Source organism: Callithrix jacchus, chromosome 3, assembly GCF_049354715.1.
Source record: "Callithrix jacchus isolate 240 chromosome 3, calJac240_pri, whole genome shotgun sequence".
Lineage (NCBI taxonomy): Eukaryota > Metazoa > Chordata > Mammalia > Primates > Cebidae > Callithrix > Callithrix jacchus.
In genome coordinates, this window is record NC_133504.1 from 69,264,560 (window position 1) to 69,283,878 (window position 19,319).

The window sequence follows — 19,319 nt, forward strand, 5'->3', positions numbered from 1 at the left end:
AGAAAGGAAAGACTTGAGCATATTCAAAAGATATGGGAAGTAGCTGGTAGAAATGAAATGCACGAAGATAAAGGAGTTCTCAATAGAAAGACATCATTAAAGACTAACGTTAATAGCACATGCTCACTTATTTAGAGCTTACTACGTTTGCCAGATACATTCATTAATACAATTTATCCTCATGACAACCCTAGGATGTATGTATTACTGTCTCAGGATACTGTCCAAAGTCAGAGCTATAAGGGATGTATTCATAGTGCCATGATCTTGATATGTTTACACTGCAACCCCTAATTAAGCCGTACTTTCTTAAGAGAAAAAAAACATCTTTCCTACTATTACAACAAATGGTAGGTGATAATGAATGTTACGTGAATGCAGACTTATACTCTTCTAAATTGCTATGCTTACGTAACATTTCTGCTTTTCATAGTGGTATTATTTCTTACTGCATCATTAGCTACTATATCAGTGCTAACCATAACAGTAGTTCAAAGCTTCCTTTCAAAAATCCTTCAATGATCTTGAAATTTAAATCAATCATCTTAAAATTGTGCTTGGATTTATATGGGACTACAAACAGACCAAAATGGCATACAATAATAAAATTACAACTACATTCCTACAGAAACAGACAATATGGGGAAAAAACTGGCAACAACTTCATGGAAAATAGCAGCTGAGTTGGACCTTTGCTATAGCACAATGGTAGCAGTTAATAAACTCATTCTAAAGCCGGGCACGATAGCTCATGCCTGTAATCCCAGCACTTTGGGAAGTTGAGGAAGGAAGATCACTTGAGGCTAGGAGTTCAAGACTAGTTGGCCAACATGGTGAAACCCCATCTCTACTAAAAAAAAATAAAAATAAATAAACTCATTCTACTCTGAATCATAATATTTGCTCCAAGAGCAAATTTTGCAGAAAAAACTAATTTTCTCTTTTAATTATAATATATAGAAACTTTATTTAAATATTTATCTACAAACTAATACAATGATACTGATTGAAGTAATTATTTTCATAAAACCAACAACCATTAATTACACACCAACAAATCATTATTTTAATGATATTTTCAAAACATAAACTTTCTTATAGTTGATTTTTTTTAATTACATTTTAAGTTTTGGGGTATATGTGAACAACATGCAAGATAGATGCATAGGTACACACATGGCAGTGTGATTTGCTGCCTTCCTCCCCCTTACCTATATCTGGCATTTCTCCCCATGCTATCTCTCCCCAACTCCCCACCCCCTGCTGTCCCTCCCCTATTCCCCCTAACTGACCCCAGTGTGTAGTGCTCCCCACCCTGTTGTGTCCATGTGTTCTCATTGTTCAACACCCACCTATGAGTGAGAACATGCGGTATTTCATTTTCTGTTCTTGTGTCAGTTTGCTGAGAATTATGTTCTCCAGGGTCATCCATGTCCCTACAAGGACACGAACTCATCATTTTTGATGGCTGCATAATATTCCATGGTGTGTATGTGCCACATTTTCCCTGTCCAGTCTATCATCGATGGGCATTTGGGTTGATTCACGGTCTTTGCTATTGTAAACAGTGCTGCAATGAACATTCGTGTACATGTGTCCTTATAGTAGAAAAATTTATAGTCTTTTGGATATATACCCAGTAATGGGATTGCTGGGTCAAATGAAATTTCTATTTCTAAGGCCTTGAGGAATCGCCACACTGTCTTCCACAATGGTTGAACTAATTTACACTCCCACCAACAGTGTAAAAGTGTTCCTTTTTCTCCACATCCTCTCCAGCATCTGTTGTCTCCAGATTTTTTAATGATCGCCATTCTAACTGGCGTGAGATGGTATCTCAATGTGGTTTTGATTTGCATCTCTCTGATGACCAGTGATGATGATCATTTTTTCATATGATTGTTGGCCTCATATATGTCTTCTTTCATAAAGTGTCTGTTCATATCCTTTGCCCACTTTTGAATGGGCTTGTTTGTTTTTGTCCTGTAAATCCGTTTGAGTTCTTTGTAAATTCTGGATATCAGCCCTTTGTCAGATGGGTAAACGGCAAAAATTTTTTCCCATTCTGTTGGTTGCCGATCCACTCTAGTGACTGTTTCTTTTGCCGTGCAGAAGCTGTGGAGTTTGATTAGGTCCCATTTGTCTATTTTGGCTTTTGTTGCCAAGGCTTTTGGTGTTTTGGTCATGAAGTCCTTGCCTACTCCTATGTCCTGAATGGTTTTGCCTTGATTTTCTTCTAGGGTTTTTATGGTGTTAGGTCTTATGTTTAAGTCTTTAATCCATCTGGAGTTAATTTTAGTGTAAGGTGTCAGGAAGGGGTCCAGTTTCTGCTTTCTGCTCATAGCTAGCCAGTTTTCCCAACACCATTTATTAAACAGGGAATCCTTTCCCCATTGCATGTTTTTGTCAGGTTTATCAAAGATTGTATGGTTGTAGATATGCTGTGTTGCCTCCAATGCCTCTGTTCTGTTCCATTGGTCTATATCTCTGTTGGTACCAGTACCATGCTGTTTTGATTACTGTAGCCTTGTAGTATAGTTTGAAGTCCAGTAGTGTGATGCCTCCTGCTGTGTTCTTTTCCTTAGAATTGACTTGGCTATGTGGGCTCTCTTTTGGTTCCATATGAAGTTTAAGCTAGTTTTTTCCACTTCTGTGAAGAAGGTCATTGGTAGCTTGATGCGGATAGCATTGAATCTGTAAATTACTTTGGGCAGTATGGCCATTTTCACGATATTGATTCTTCCTAACCATAAACATGGAATGTTTTTCCATCTGTTTGTGTCCTCTCTTATTTCACTGAGCAGTGGTTTGTAGTTCTCCTTGAAGAGGTCCTTTACATTCCTTGTTAGTTGTGTTCCTAGGTATTTTATTCTCTTTGTAGCAATTGTGAATGGCAGTTCGTTCTTGATTTGGCTTTCTTTAAATCTGTTATTGGTGTATAGGAATGCTTGTGATTTTTGCACATTGATTTTATATCCTGAGACTTTGCTGAAGTTCCTTATCAGTTTCAGGAGTTTTTGGGCTGAGACGATGGGGTCTTATAGATATACTATCATATCGTCTGCAAATAGAGACAATTTGGCTTCCTCCCTTCCTATGTAAATACCCTTTATTTCTTTTTGTTGCCTGATTGCTCTGGCCAGCACTCCAGTACTATATTGAATAGGAGTGGTGAGAGAGGGCATCCCTGTCTAGTGCCAGATTTCAAAGGGAATGCTTCCAGTTTTTGCCCATTCAGTATGATATTGGCTGTTGGTTTGTCGTAAATAGCTTTTATTATTTTGAGATACGTTCCATCAATACTGAGTTTATTGAGGGCTTTTAGCATAAAGGGCTGTTGAATTTTTGTCAAAGGCCTTCTCTGCATCAATTGAGATAATCATGTGGTTTTTGTTTTTGGTTCTGTTTATGTGGTGAATTACATTTATAGACTTGCGTATGTTGAACCAGCCTTGCATCCCTGGGATGAAGCCTACTTGATCATGGTGGATAAGCTTTTTGATGTGCTGTTGCAATCGGCTTGTCAGTATTTTATTGAAGATTTTTGCATCTATGTTCATCGTGGACATTGGCCTGAAGTCTTCTTTTCTTGTTGATTCTCTGCCGGGTTTTGGTATCAGAATGATGTTGGTCTCATAAAATGATTTGGGAAGAATTCTCCCTTTTTGGATTATTTGGAATAGTTTCAGGAGGTACGGTACCAGTTCCTCTTTGTGTGTCTGGTAGAATTTGGCTGTGAACCCATCTGGACTTGGGCTTTTTTTATGTGGTAGGCTCTTAATTGCTGCCTCAACTTCAAATCTTGTTATTGGTCTATTCATGGTTTCGATTTCTTCCTGGTTTAGTTTGGGAGGATGCAAGTGTCCAGGAATTTATCCATTTTTTGCAGGTTTACTAGTTTATGTGCATAGAGTTGTTTGTAATATTCTCTGATGATAGTCTGAATTTCTGTGGGATCTGTGGTGATTTCCCCTTTATCATTTTTTATTGCATCTATTTGGTTATTCTCTTTTTTTTTAAAATTAATCTGACTAATTGAGACCATCCTGGTCAACATGGTGAAACCCCGTCTCTACTAAAAAATATACAAAAAATTAGCTGGGCATGGTGGCACGTGCCTGTAATCCCAGCTACTCAGGAGGCTGAGGCAGGAGAATTGCCTGAACCCAGGAGGCAGAGGTTGCCGTAAGCCAAGATTGTGCCATTGCACTCCAGCCTGGGTAACAAGCGTGAAACTCCGTCTCAAAAAAATAAATAAATAAAAATAAAAATTAATCTGACTAGTGGTCTATTTTGTTGATCTTTTCGAAAAACCAGCTCTTGAATTTGTTGATTTTTTGAAGGGCTTTTCGTGTCTCCATCTCCTTCAGTTCTTCTCTGATCTTAGTTATTTCTTGTCTTCTGCTAGGTTTTGAGTTTTGCTGATCTTGCTCCTCTAGCTCTTTCAATTTTGACGATAGGGTGTCAATTTTGGATCTCTCCATTCTTCTCATGTGGGCACTTATTGCTATATATTTTCCTCTAGAGACTGCTTTAAATGTGTCCCAGAGATTCTGGTATGTTGTGTCTTCGTTTTCATTGGTTTTGAAGAAGTTCTTTATTTCTGCCTTCATTTCATTGTTTATCCAGTCAACATTCAAGAGCCAGTTGTTCAGCTCCATGAAGCTGTGTTGTTCTGAGTTAGTTTCTAAATTCTGAGTTCTAACTTGATTGCACTATGGTCTGAGAGACTGTTTGTTATTATGTCAGTTGCTTTGCATTTGCTGAGGAGTGCTTTACTTCCAATTATGTGGTCAATTTTAGAGTAGGTGTGATGTGGTGCTGAGAAGAATCTATATTCTGTGGATTTGGGGTAGAGAGTTCTGTAAATGTCTATCAGGTTTGCTTGTTCCAGGTCTGAGTTCAGGTCCTGGATATCCTTGTTAATTTTCTGTCTGGTTGATCTGTCTAATATTGACAGTGGAGTGTTGAAGTCTCCCACTATTATTGTGTGGGAGTCTAAGTCTCTTTGTAAGTCGTTAAGAACTTGCCTTATATATCTGGGTGCTCCTGTATTGGGTCCACATATATTTAGGATCGTTAGCTCTTCTTGTTGTATTGATCCTTTTACCATTATGTAATGTCCTTCTTTGTCTCTTTTGATCTTTGTTGCTTTAAAGTCTATTTTATCAGAGATGAGAATTGCAACTCCTGCTTTATTTTGCTCTCCATTTGCTTGGTAAATCTTCCACCATCCCTTTATTTTGAGCCTTTGTGTATCCTTGCATGTGAGCTGAGTTTCCTGGATACAGCACATCAATGGGTTTTGGCTTATTATCCAATTTGCCAGTCTGTGTCTTTTGATTGGTGCATTTAGCCCATTTACATTTAGGGTTAATATTGTTATGTGTGAATTTGATACTGCCATTTTGAAGCTAGCTGGCTGTTTTGCCCGTTAGTTGATGCAGATTCTTCATTTTGTTGATGCTCTTTACCATTTGGTATGTTTTTGGAGTGGCTGGTACTGGTTGTTCCTTTCTATGTGTAGTGCCTCTTTCAGGAGCTCTTGTAAAGCAGGCCTGGTGGTGACAAAATCTCTGAGTACTTGCTTGTTCGCAAAGGATTTCAGTTTTCCTTCACTTATGAAGCTTAGTTTGGCTGGATATGAAATTCTAGGTTGAAAGTTCTTTTCTTTAAGGATGTTGAATATTGGCCCCCACTCTCTTCTGGCTTGTAAGAGAGTGAAGAGATCTGCTGTGAGTCTGATGGGCTTCCCTTTGTGGGTGACCCGACCTTTCTTTCTGGCTGCCCTTAGCATTTTCTCCTTCATTTCAACCCTGGTGAATCTGATGATTACATGCCTTGGGGTTGCTCTTCTTGAGGAATATCTTTATGGTGTTCTCTGTATTTCCTGGACTTGAATATTGGCCTGCCTTGCTAGGTTGGAGAAGTTTTCCTGGATAATATCCTACAGAGTATTTTCCAGCTTGGATTCCTTCTCTTGGTCACATTCAGGTACACCTATCAAACATAGAGTAGGTCTCTTCACATAGTCCCACATTTCTTGGAGACTTTGTTCATTCCTTTTTGCACTTTTTTCTCTAATCTTGCCTTCTCATTTTATTTCATTGAGTTGATCTTTGACCTCTGATGTCCTTTCTTCTGCTTGGTCAATTTGGCTGTTGAAACTTGTACATGCTTCGTGAAGTTCTCTTGTTGTGTTTTTCAGCTCCATCAATTCACTCATATTCCTATGTTGTCCATTCTCGTTATCATTTCCTGAAATCTTTTTCCAAGGTTCTTAGTTTCTTTGCATTGAGTTAGAACATGTTCTTTTAGCTCACAGAATTTTCTCATTACCCACCTTCTGAAGTCTGACTCTGTCATTTCATCGCACTCATTCTCCATCTAGCTTTGTTCCCTTGCTGGTGAGGAGTTGTGATCCCTTGTAGGAGGACAGGTGGTCTGGTTTCGGGTGTTTTCCTCCTTTTTGTGCTGGTTTCTTCCCATCTTTGTGGATTTATCCACCTGTCATCTGTGGTGTTGCTGATTTTCAGATTGGGTCTCTGAGTGGATGTCCAGGTTGTTGATGATGAAGTTATTTCTGTTTCTTAGTTTTCCTTCTAACAGTCTGGCCCCTCTGCTGTAGGACTGCTGAGGTCCACTCCAGGCCCTGCTTGCCTGGGGATCACCTGCAACAACTGTAGAACAGTAAGGGTTGCTACCAGTTTCTTTGTCTGTTATCTTTGTCCCAGAATGATGCCCGCCAAATGTCAGTCTTATCAGTCTTTTGTGAGGTGACTCTTTGGATATACGGTTGTCAGGGAGCTGCTTGAGGAGACAGTCTGTTCTTCATAGGAGCTCAAGTGTTGGGCTGTGAGCTCCGTTGTTCTTTCAGAGCTGCTAGGAAGGTACGTTTAAGTCTGCTGCAGCAGAACTCATAAACCGCCTTTTTCTCCCCAGTTGCTCTGTCCCGGGGAGTTAGGGCTTTATTTATGAGAGTCTGTTGTGCTGCTACCTTTTTTAATCTTTTTCTTTTTAAGGGCTGCCCTACCCAGCAAGGAAGCAGCCTAGTCACCATCTGCCTGTAGACGCTTTGCTGAGCTTCGCCCTGCTGTCGTTGAGCTTCCCTATAGTCCTATTTATATGGGTGTGGTTAGAACTGCCTCGGCAATGGTGGCCTGCATCTGCAATGGCAGACTCTCTCTGTTATGGTGGGCTGCCTTGTCAACGGCAAGCTGCCTCAGCAATGGCAGACTACCTCCGTAGGGGTGGAGTGTCTCAGTAATGGCGGACGCCCCCTCCCCCACCGAGCTGCGCCGTCCTGGGTTCAGCTGCGCTTGCTGTGAAACTCTCGACCCCAACTAAGTGTTTCCGATTGCTTTTTTTTTTTGTTTTTGTGGGGGTGGGACCCACCGAGCCTGATCATCTGGCTCCCTGCCTCCAAGCCTTCTTTTTTTTTTTTAAGTTGAACGATTGACTCTCTCCTAGGTGTTCCAGTCGCCTGCTGAAAGGGTGCCGGGATCTGTGTGATTTCCCTTTGTGGTGTCCCACTGCACCGGCTGAAACAACCGCGCTGCCCAGGAATCTCCTGGCCAGCTTAAAAGGGGTACCAGACCAGTGTATTTTGTATGGAGCACTGCCACGCCAACAAAACAGCCACACTGGCTAAAACCGCTGTGCTGGCCAAAACAGCCGCGCTGGCGACCCGTAGAGCTCCTCAGCCTAGGAATCTCCTGGTCTGTGGGCAATAAAGATTCGTCTGGAAATGTGGCGTCCAATCCTGAGCTGCTCCTAAAAGGGCCATCTTGGATCCTCAACCAGAATACATATTTTTTATCTTTTTTTTTTTTTGAGACAAGAATCTCACTCTGTTGCCCAGGCTGGAGTGCAATGGCACCATCTTGGCTCACTGCAACCTCCGCCTCTCGGGTTCAAGCAATTCTCTTGTCTTCGACTCTGAATAGCTAGAATTACAGGGGTGTCAACATGCTTGGATAATTTTTCTATTTTAGTAAAGCCAAGGTTTGACCATGTTGGCCAAGCTGGTGTCAAACTCCTGAACTCAAGTGATCCACCCACCTCAGTCTCCCAAAGTGCTGGGATTACAGGTGTGAGCCACGATGCCCAGCCCCTATAGTTGATTTTTAAAACACAAAGCACATATGTGTTCAAAAACTTGGCATTCAAAGAAGCTGTTAAAACAATGAAAAGACAAAAACTAGGAAAACATATTTGCAAAATACCTAATAATGGACATGTATCCAGAATAAAGAACTCGTACTTTATCTTTTAAAAAACACTTCAGGGCCGGGCATGGTGGTTCACACCTCTAATCCCAGCACTTTTGGAGGCAGAGGCAGGTGGATCATGAGGTCAAGAGATCAAGACCATCCTGGTCAACATGGTGAAACCCTGTCTCTACTAAAAATACAAAAAACTAGCTGGGCATGGTGGCGTGTGCCTGTAATCCCAGATACTCAGGAGGCTGAGGCAGGAGAATTGCCTGAACCCAGGAGGCAGAAGTTGCAGTGAGCCGCAATTGCGCTCCAGCCTGGGTAACAAGGGTGAAACTCCATCTCTAAAAATAAAATAAAAATAAAAAATAAAAAACGCTTCAATAATAATGAACAAAAAATCTGAACAGACATTTCAACTAAAAAAGCATGCAGATAAAAAAGCACATGAAAAAATGCTAGACAGCATTAGTCATCAGGAAAATGCAAATTAAACCACAATGAGAGGCTGGCGCAGTGGCTCATGCCTGTAATCCCAGCGCTTTGGGAGGCCAAGGCAGGTGGATCACCTGAAGGTCAGGAGTTTGAGACCAGCCTGGCCAATATGGTGAAACCTTGTCTCTACAGAGACCACACTGAGCCAAGACTGTGCCATTGCACTACAGCCTGAGCTACAAGAGCAAAACTGAAACTTCATCTCAAAAAAAAAAAAAAACCCCACAATGAGAAAAGACTACGTATCTACTATTCAAAAAACTGACAATATCAGCAATGACAAGGCTGTGGAACAAGTCCCATACATAATGATGAGGATGCAAAATGGTAAAGCTACTTTGGACAATAGGTAGGTTGGCATTTTCTTACAAAGATAAGCATAAACTTACTATACTTTGTAGCATTCACAATACTAGATATTTATCCAACAGAAATATATATATATATCCCTACAAAGATCTTTATGCTTCACTCACACTCTCCAAAAACTATAAACAATCTGAATGTGCACCAACAAGTGAATGGATAAAATGTGGTACATTCATACTATGGAATACTAGTCAACAACATGAAAGAACAGACTACTGCTACGTGCAACATAGGTGAATCCCAAAAGCACTACATTAAGTGAAAAATCAGAAGAAACAAAGGGCTATACTTTTTTAAATTTTATGATAGTCTGGAAAATACAAAACTATAGGGATAAAAAGCAGACTAGTGGCCAGGCATGGTAGCTCACACCTATAATTCTAGCACTTTGAAAGGCCAAGGCAGGTGGATGATCTGAGGTCATAAGTTCAAGACCAGCCTGGCCAACATGGGGAAACCGTGTCTTTACTAAAAACACAAAAATTAGCCAGATATGTTGGTGCACGCCTGTAATCCCAGCTACTTGGGAGGCTGAAACAGCAGAATCACTTGAACCTGGGAGGCAGAGGTTGCAGTGAGCCGAGATCACGCCACTGTACTCCAGCCTGGGCAACAGAGTGAGACTCTTATCTTAAAAAAAAAAAAAGCACAATAGTGATTGTGGTTACCAAGGGCTGTGTGTAGGGAAAGAAATTGGCTAGGAAAAAAAAAAATGTTGAAAGCATTTCTAGACACAGGCCACAGGCCAGATGAAAGATTTTTTATCCCCCCAAGTACTGAGATTACAGGCATGAGCCACCATACCCAGTCAGGACTATTTTAAATTAGCCTTTCGATAAGTGGGAATGTATGCATTTTTATAGTAACCTGAAGAAAAAAAATTTTTTTTTGAGACCAAGTTTCACTCTTGTTGCCCAGGCTGGAGTGCAGTGGCGCCATCTCAGCTCACCACAACCTCTGCCTCCCGTGCGATTCTCCTCCCTCAGCCTCCTGAGTAGCTGGGATTACAGGCATGCACTACCATGCCCAGCTAATTTTGATTTTTAGTAGAGATGGGGTTTCTCCATGTCAATCAGGCTGGTCTCAAACTCCCAACCACAGGTGATCTGCCAACCTCAGCCTCCTGGGATTAAAGGATTGAACCACTGCGCCCTGCTGAAATTTTTGTTTGATTTTGCCATTAAACTCTATTGCCTAGGCCAGAGTGCAACGGCACAATCTCAGCTCACTGCAACCAATGAATCCTGGGTTCAAGAGATCCTCCTGCCTCAGCCTCCCCAGTAGCTGGGACTACAGATGTGTGCCACCACTCCCGGCTAATTTTTGTATTTTTAGTAGAGATGGGGTTTCACCATGTTGGCTAGGCTGGTCCTGAACTCCTGACCTCAGGTGATCCACCTGCCTGAGTCTCCCAAAGTGCTGGGATTACAGGTGTGAGCCACCACGCCCGACCCTGAAGAAGTTTTAAGGATGAAGAATCCTCAAAAGGGTTAAAGTTTGAAGGATCAGGTTTAAAATAGGTTGAATAATTGAGGAAGAAGGTTAGTATTCAAGAAGGGTTAACAAAAAATAATAATAATAATAATTGAGGAAGAGGGGAAAGAGAAAATACACAGTAATACTTCCAGGGGTTTCCACAGTTAGACATTTATGAAAGTTTTACAAAACAGAAAAACATCATGGAATGCTGTCTGAGCCTCAAGCAACTACAGATTGTCTGTTTATAATACTCTGTTTTTTAGAGAAGTTTTAGGTTCAAAGGAAATTTGAGTGGAAAGTACAAATTGTTTTTTAAATGAGCAATTACCTCTAAGATGAGATTAAGGTTTGTAGTGAGAGCCTGAACACGCTGAAAACCAGCAATCAAGGAAATAGGCAAGAAACCTTGTTCATCCATCTTTCCCCGAAGAAAGAAGTCTCGTTCCAAATTTTCTATACTGAAGTAATATTCACTGAAAAGAGAAATTAAAGAACATAAATTTCATCCATTTATTTAGTAGGAAATAAATATTTCTACTGCTTGCACATTAACTGTGAAAACTAATCATTAACATGAAAATATTGTAATTTGGTTAACCATCTGTTAGATGTAATACAATATACATAGGTTAAACATATAAGATAGCAAAAACCCCTTCTGAATTAATAATTTCTCTTATACATGAGAAGAAACTTGAAATACTAATTATTTTCCAAAAAGCTACTATTAATTTCTATTTAAATCAGCCTCCTCACTAAATGTAAAGAATAAAGCAGTTCATTTTACTTTAAAATATTTCAAAAATTGATTTTTTAATGAGTTAATTAGGTGAAAATCTTTACAAAGTCACTTCTCCTAGTTTTATTTAAACATTAGATAACAAAGCGAATCACATGTTAGCATAATGACTTCCAACTTTTTCCCAGTCACTGAGAAGAATGGCATATTGGAAGTATCCTTTGTTGAATTTGCATACAGGAAAGTAGTTTGTTTTGTTTTCTAAACTGACAAAGTACTGACATGTTTAATACTTCTGAACCTTAGTAACCAGCACAATGCTTACTTAAAAACTTAATGAACAGTCCCAAGTGCAGTGGCTCATGACTGTAATCTCAGCATTTGGGAGGCCAAGGGGGGCAGATCACTTGAGGTCAGGAGTTCAAGACCAGCCTGACCAAAAAGAAGAAACCCCATCTCTACTAAAAACACAATATTAGCCAAGCATGTTGGTGCATGCCTGTGATCCCAGCTACACGGGAGGCTGAAGCAGGAGAATCGCTTGAACGTTGGAGGCAGAGGTTGAGGTGAGCCAAGATCATGCCATTGCACTCTAGCCTGGGCAGCAAGAGCAAAACCCCATCTCAGAAAAAAAAAAAAAAACACCACTTAGTGAACACACAGGCATATGTGCACATACACAATTATATATTCTGAATGATAGTTATCCCCTCTTCTTTCTTTGATAGACAATAAGACATTAAGGGTGGCCCAGTGAGGTGGCTCACACCTGTAATCCCAGCACCTTCAGAGGCCAAGGCGGGTGGATCTCTTGAGGTCAGGAGTTATAGACCAACCTGGTCAACATGGGGAAACCCTGTCTCTACTAAAATACAAAAATTAGCTGGGCATGGTGGCTGATGCCTGTAATCCCAGCTACTCAGGAGTCTGAGGCAGGGAAATCGCTTGAACCCAGGAGGCAGAGGTTGCAGTGAGCGGGCACCATGTCTCTAAACTCCAGCCTGGGAGACAAAGCAAGACTGTCTAAAAAATAATAATAAAAGACATTAAGGGTGGACAGAACATAGCTAAAGAAGGAATATCCTTAACACCATGAGGCACATGGAGGCAAAAATAAAGAAAATGATTTGATGTCTTATCTTCTCTTGAAAAACACAAACCCACTTAATCTTTTCTGAGAGAAATGTAAATGCACTGTCAGTATGATTTGTAACTACACACCCCAAGACATAAAGATAACATTCACAATACAATTAATAATATCCTTTGGGAAATACATGTTTATCCACACCATAGGAAAGGTTAAAAAGAGAAAGAGAAATACATGTTTAAATTATAGCCTCCGTATATAAAAAAGAGTTTGAGGATTTTTAAAGAGACAGAAGAAGAAAAATAAGGGAAATATAGAAAAAAATGATACAAAGAAATACATGACATCAATGATGATGAGGCCTACAGTTTAATAATCCCACACTATTTCCATATCACAGAGAAAGTTTTCAAAAATGGAATATAAGTTATGAGAAAAGAAACTACTTCATATTTTTGGGTATAAAACTCAGTGACTAAAGATGCCCTTGAAGTATGTGGGCCAAATTCTAACTTTGAGAATAAGGCATCTATAACTAAAACTGGTTTAGAGCTACCTTTCACTTGAAGGGAATAAAATAAATCATCCAAAGTTTCCTTTAATAGTTTGATATTTATCCAATTATCAAAGTGAAAAGCTCTCTCAGAGAGTACTGAAATACTACTGACATTCAGTGACACTAGTAAAATTTACTTTTTTTTGAGACGGAATTTCACTCTTGTTTCCCAGGCTGGAGTGCAATGACACGAGCTTGGCTCACTGCAACTTTTCCCTCCCGGGTTCAGGTGATTCTCCTGTCTCAGCCTCCTGAATAACTTGGACTACAGGCATGTGCCACCACGCCAGGCTAATTTTTGTATTCTTAGTAGAGGATTTCACCATGTTGGCCAGGCTGGTCTGAACTCCTGACCTCAGATGATCCACCCACATTGGCCTCCCAAAGTGCTGGGATTACAGGTGTAAGCCACCATGCCCTGGCCTCATTTACTCTTTTTAAACACTGAAGAAAAAAATCTAAGTCTTAAAGAAATGAATATTCTGATGGCTGTTACACCTCAAAAGCCTTATTCACAGTGTCTGGCATGTGGTAAATACATAATATATGTATTAAAATTCTAAAATTTCAGGCTGGGCACAGTGGCTTACATCTGTAATCCCAGTACTTTTGGAGGCTATGGCAGGGTGGATCACCGGATATCAGGAATTCGAGACCAGTCTGACCAACATGGCAAAACCCCGTCTCTACTAAAAATACAAAATCAGCTGGGTGTGGTGGTACATGCCTGCAATCCCAGCTACTAGGGAGGTTGAGGCAGGAGAATCACTTGGACCTGGGAGGTGGAGACTGCAGTAAGCCGAGATTGTACCGTTGCACTCCAGCCTGGGCCATGAGCAAAACTCTATCTCAAAAAAAAGAAAAACATTCTAAAATTTCAGATATTAAGACATTTGATTTAGTCACAAGTTACAACTGTTCTTAGCTGTGAGATGTGAACTTCCCCGAATCAATAATAAACTGTCCTGGCTGGGCTTGGTGGCTCTCGCCTGTAATCCCAGAACTTTGGGAGGCTGAGGCAGGTGGACTACCTGAGGTCAGGATTTCGAGACCAGCCTGACCAACATGGTATAAAACCCTGTCTCTACTAAAAACACAAAAATGAGCTGGGTGTAGTGGCACATGCCTGCAATCCCAGCTACTGGGGAGGCTGAGGCAGGAGGATCTCTTGAACCTGAAAGGTGGAAATTGCAGTGAGCCGAGATTGTGCCATTGCACTCCAACCTGAACAACAAGAGCAAAATTCCATCTCAAGGGGGAAAAAAAATTTTTTTTTTTAAATCCTCAATCGCCAGGCACAGTGGCTCACGCCTGTAATCCCAGCACTTTGGGAGGCCAACATGGGCGGATCACGAGATCAAGAGATCAAGACCATCCTGGCCAACATAATGAAACCCTGTCTCCACTAAAATATAAAAATTAGCTGGGCGTGGTGGCACACATCTGCAGTCCCAGCTACTTGGGAGGCTGAAGCAGGAGAATTGCCTGAACCCGGGAGGCGGAGGTTGCAGTAAGCCAAGATCGCGCCACTGCACTCCAGCCTGGCGCCTGGCAACAGAGCGAGACTCTGTCTCAAAAAACAAATAAATAAATAAAAATTAAAAACCCTCTATCATTTTAGCCTCTTACTTTAGAATACATTTTGCATCATTTTTCCACATGTGCCAGAAAAACATTTTAGTGACTTCTCAAAAAGAAAATCAAAACCTTAATCAATCAGCCTATCTATATATTAGAAACCAAATAATACAAAGTGAAAAGCACAACTCCTTCAAAGCTAGATCTCCACTAATCAAAGAATGGTAATAGTAACAAACCACACTAAACCTGGTGCTCTACTAACATTTGCCAAAAACCCTACTGCTAGAACAGCAAAAAAAGGAGGCATGACCAATGCCTTATCTGACATTTTGATCAGTGTCCTAGGGACATCATCAAGTCCTACCTTCGAGGCTCTGGATTCTACACTGCATGATCAGAAATTTTGTCAACAATGAAGTAGCTCTGCTCCTCCCTCACTTGTATGAGCACACTGGAGGCCGATTATCCTGACATGGAGTTGCATGTCCACTGTCAGGTCTCAGAAGGGGCTTGGCAGCAAAAGTTACAAAAAAGACAGTAATAGTGGTATGAAGTTGACAGGCAGATGTCAAGCACTTTCTGCACATAAAAAGGCCCTTTTCTTCAGTGTTTGCATCAACTGTAACAAAAGAAGCAAGAACAAAATAAACAAGTTGCTCCACACTGTAAGCAAATTGGATCCACCATGAAGGCATCCCAGGAAGGTGCCTGGTTGATGATAAAGACATTTTCTAGTAACAGAATAGGGTCTATTTTATTTTGGAATAATAGATGATTTTTTTAAAAATCCATATTTCAGCTAAATAAATGAATTTTAAATGCTTATGCCCCTTCAAAAATAGCCCTTTTCCTTCACCTTGTAAGGATAGAAAAATTTCAAGTTTTAACAAATTGGTTATGCATATTGCTTGCCAACATTTATTCTTTTGCCTCTATAAAAACATACTATATAAATAAGCAAAATATCCTGTATAATACTAATATGCATACGGTTTGTTTTTTCTTTTGGAAAACAGAACTAATATTCTCCTGACTTCACATCCAGTACCCAGAAAGCAACTATTATGAGAACTAGAGTATGAAGTCTGAACTAAAAGATAAGGTAGTCCCCCTTTAATATGTGTCACAAAGAAGAACTTAGAAGATAAAAAACAAACTTAGAATTCAGAAGTCAACTGCTAAGAAGAAAGTCAAAAGATACCTACCACCATTTTTATCATTTATGTTCATTTGCAAATTCTAATATAAACACCTATTGGCAAATAATGAGCCAAATTTTACTTGTTCAATTTCAAGTATATAAGAGTACAGCCATATATTTATTCATATTATGCAATAATATCTTACCTAATCTCATTTAAGGAGAAAAATATCTAAATAGTAGAGAAACCAAGATACTTGTATAAACATCATAAACTAAATATAAAAATTTTTAAATACCTATTTTAATCATATTTCCTAAAAATATATAATCAAAATAATTTTAACATTTTCCAAACTTTACTAATGCGTAGCTTTAAAAATGTTACAACAGGCTGGGCATGGTGGCTCACGGCTATAATCCCAGCACTTTGGGAGGCTGAGGTGGGCTGATCAACTGAGGCCAGGAGTTCAAGACCTGCCTGGCCAACATGTGAAACACTGTCTCCACTAAAAATATAAAAATTAGCCAGGTGTAGTGGCATGTGCCTGTAATCCCAGCTACCCAGGAGGCTGAGGCAGGAGAATCACTTGAACCTGAGAGGCAGAGGTTGCATTGAGCCAAGATCATACCACTATACTTCAGCCTGGGCGACAGAGTAAGAATTTGTCTCAAAAAAAAAAAAAGTTATATTCATTATCACTGACATTGAAATATGATATTGCAACAGATTTTGCTATCCCATCTGCTTAAATCAAACATCCACTTACATTTGACGCTTAATATACTCTTTAAGCAATGTTTCTTCCACAGGATACACCTGTACACCTGTACCATCATCATAGTAATACATCATACTGGTATTAAGTTCTGTTTGAAATGGTTGATCAGTCCTTTCACCATGTTCTTGATAACCATATGAATAATCAAAGTTCACTTGATGTGAATAAAGAAAAAGAAAGGTAATCACACATTAGAAAAAAAAGCAGTTACTATGGATAAAGTGAAGAACTTCAAAGGTTAACAAATATAAAACCATCTATTATCAGACAAAAAAAAATTAGTTAAAACATAATACAGGATAGTTGCTCTATTTTTTTCAAAGTTTATCTAATTAAACAAAACAAAAATTATGTCATACATCGAGGATTTCCTCGGCCTCGTCCTCTTCCCCGTCCTCGGCCTCTTCCTCGGCCTCTAAAGGAACCTCGGATACTACCACCCTCGCTTCTCACACTGGAAACTTCATCTTGATCATCTCTTTTTTCTCTATCTCGCCTCCAACCTTTTAAAAATAAAAATATTTTTATGTACTCCAATTTACAAATAAAATAACATGATTATCTTTATAAAAACATAGTAGCCACCTTCTTCCACTTTGTAACTAATTAATAGTCCCAGGCATTTTTCAGATGGATACAAACTGAAAAAGATCCAACAGGAATTTATCAAAAATATCTCTGGCATAAAACAGACCTCAAAGTATTAGCATATAAAGAATACATTCTAAAAAGTATAACAACATACTAGAAAGATAAAGAGATACTTTTATTAAGATTGCGCTGTTAAAGATTCAAGAAGTTCCAAGATTACTAAATTTGTACTACATATTTCTACCAAAGTAGGTGGAAATTTTTTTTTAAAAAGTTTGTACTACATAAAACTCCTAAAAAAACACTTCTCACAAAATATCTAAGGATGGTTCTATTTAAGTAAATGTTATTCCTTATAAAGTAAAAAGGAAATGAAAACACAAAACAAATTGAGAAAAGGTATCTGAAGCAAAATATAGAAATTCTATCTGGAGTACATATAATAACTCATTCCACGCTCTCTCATGCAACATGCACACACACACACTCACACACACATATACTTACTCTCTCTCTCTCTCTCTCTCTCTCTCTCTCTTTCTCTCTCTCTCTCTCTCTCTCTCTCCCTCCCTCCCCCCCACCCCCAATGGGAAAAATGTCTAAAATACAATCAGGGCAACAAAATGCAAGTGGACAATAAATACACAAAACAGTCCCTACTAATGGGTCAATAATCATAAAAGGCCAGGGAAGGTGACTCAGGCCCGTAATCCCAGCACTTTGGGAAGCTGAGGTGAAGGGATAACCTGAGGTCAAGAGCTGAAGACCAGACTGGCCAACATAGTAAAACCCATTCTCTACTAAAAATACAAAAAACCATAGTGTACACTATTTGGGGGGCTGAGGGAAGAGAATCACTTGAACCCAAGAGACAGGGGTTGCAGTGAGGAGAGATCACACCACCACCCTTCAGCCTAGGCTACAGAGCAAGATTCCCTGTCAAAAAAAGAAAAAGAAAAAGAAAAAAATCATCAAAAGAGGCTCACACTTGTGATAACAGTACTTTGGTAGGTTGAGGCAGGCAAATTGCTTGAGTGCAGGAGTTCAAGACCAGCCTGGGAAACATGGCAAAACCCTGCCTGTACTTAAAAATACAAAAAATTAGCCAAGTGTGGTGGTGCCAGTTGTTTTGTCCCAGCTACTCGGGAGGCGGGAATGGAGGCTCTCTTGAGTCCCAGAGGTGGAGGTTGCAGTGAGCTGAGATACCATTACTGCACTCAAGGCTGGGAGAAGGGTGAGACACCATCTCAAAAAAAGGTAATAATCATCATCATAAAAAGAAAAAGAGCCAGGTGCAGTGGCTCAGGCCTGTAACCCCAGCACTTTGGGAGGCCTAGGCAGGCAGGTCACTTGAGGTCAGGAATTCAAGACCAGCCTAGCCAACATGGCTAAACACCATCTCTACTAAAAATACAAAAATTAGCCAGGCGTGGTGGTACGTGCCTGTAATCCCAGCTACTTGGTAGGCTGAGGCAGAAGAATTGTTTGAATCTGGGACGTGGAGGAGGTTGCAGTGTGCCCAGAACCTGTCACTGCACTCCAGCCTGGGTGACAGAGCAAGACTTCGTCTCAGAAAAAAAAAAAAGAAAAACAAACAGTGCTCAGCCTTATTGACTATGAGAAATGCAAATTAAGATAATGAAAGGCTTTTTACCCCAGTATAACAAATATTTTAATGTCTCTAATATTAAATGTTCAAGGTAGAACATTAGCCTGGCACGGTGGCTCACACCTGTAATCCCAGCACTTTGGGAGGCTCTGGTAGGCAGAGAGAACTTGAGGTCAGGAATTTCAAGACCAGCCTGGCTGACATAGCGAAACTCATCTCTACTAAAAATACAAAAATTAGCTAGGCATGGTGACGGGCGCCTATAGTCCCAGCAACTCAGAAGGCTGAGGCAAGACAATCACTTGAACTCAGGAGGCAGAGGTTGCAGTGAGCCGAGATCTCTCCACTGAACTCCAGCCTGGGCATCAGAGTGAGACTCTGTCTCAAAAAAAAAGGGTAAACATTCATATATTGTTGTTAGTGAGGCTGAAAATAGATACATCCACTTTGAAAATCAACTTGGAATAATCTAATAAATGTTAAGATATACAAATCCTAGAGACAAGGTTTCACAACCTTAGCACTTTAGACTGTGGTGTGGGGGGCTGATCTGGGGACTACAGGACGTTGAGCATCATCCATGACCACCAGGCCACTAGATGCCAGTAGCAACGACTCACCTCCCTCAGTTTAACAACCAGTAATAAATATCTCAAGACAATGCCAAATGA

At 40.1% G+C, this 19,319-nt stretch overlaps 1 protein-coding gene across 12 annotated transcripts in view; it reads right to left on the minus strand.

Moving 5' to 3' along the window:
- The window catches only part of LARP1B (La ribonucleoprotein 1B), a 197,198-nt gene that overhangs the window by 155,738 nt on the left and 22,141 nt on the right, over nucleotides 1–19,319 (minus strand). For 11 of the 12 annotated variants that reach the window (XM_035292958.3, XM_035292959.3, XM_035292963.3 and 8 more), the window contains 3 exons: nucleotides 16,808–16,951; nucleotides 16,437–16,602; nucleotides 10,888–11,032 (listed from right to left, as the gene is read on the minus strand). In XM_035292958.3, coding sequence (XP_035148849.2) covers nucleotides 10,888–11,032; nucleotides 16,437–16,602; nucleotides 16,808–16,951 — 455 coding nt within the window. The remainder of the gene's footprint in view (nucleotides 1–10,887; nucleotides 11,033–16,436; nucleotides 16,603–16,807; nucleotides 16,952–19,319) is intronic. The other variant, XM_078366502.1, reaches the window with a different exon arrangement.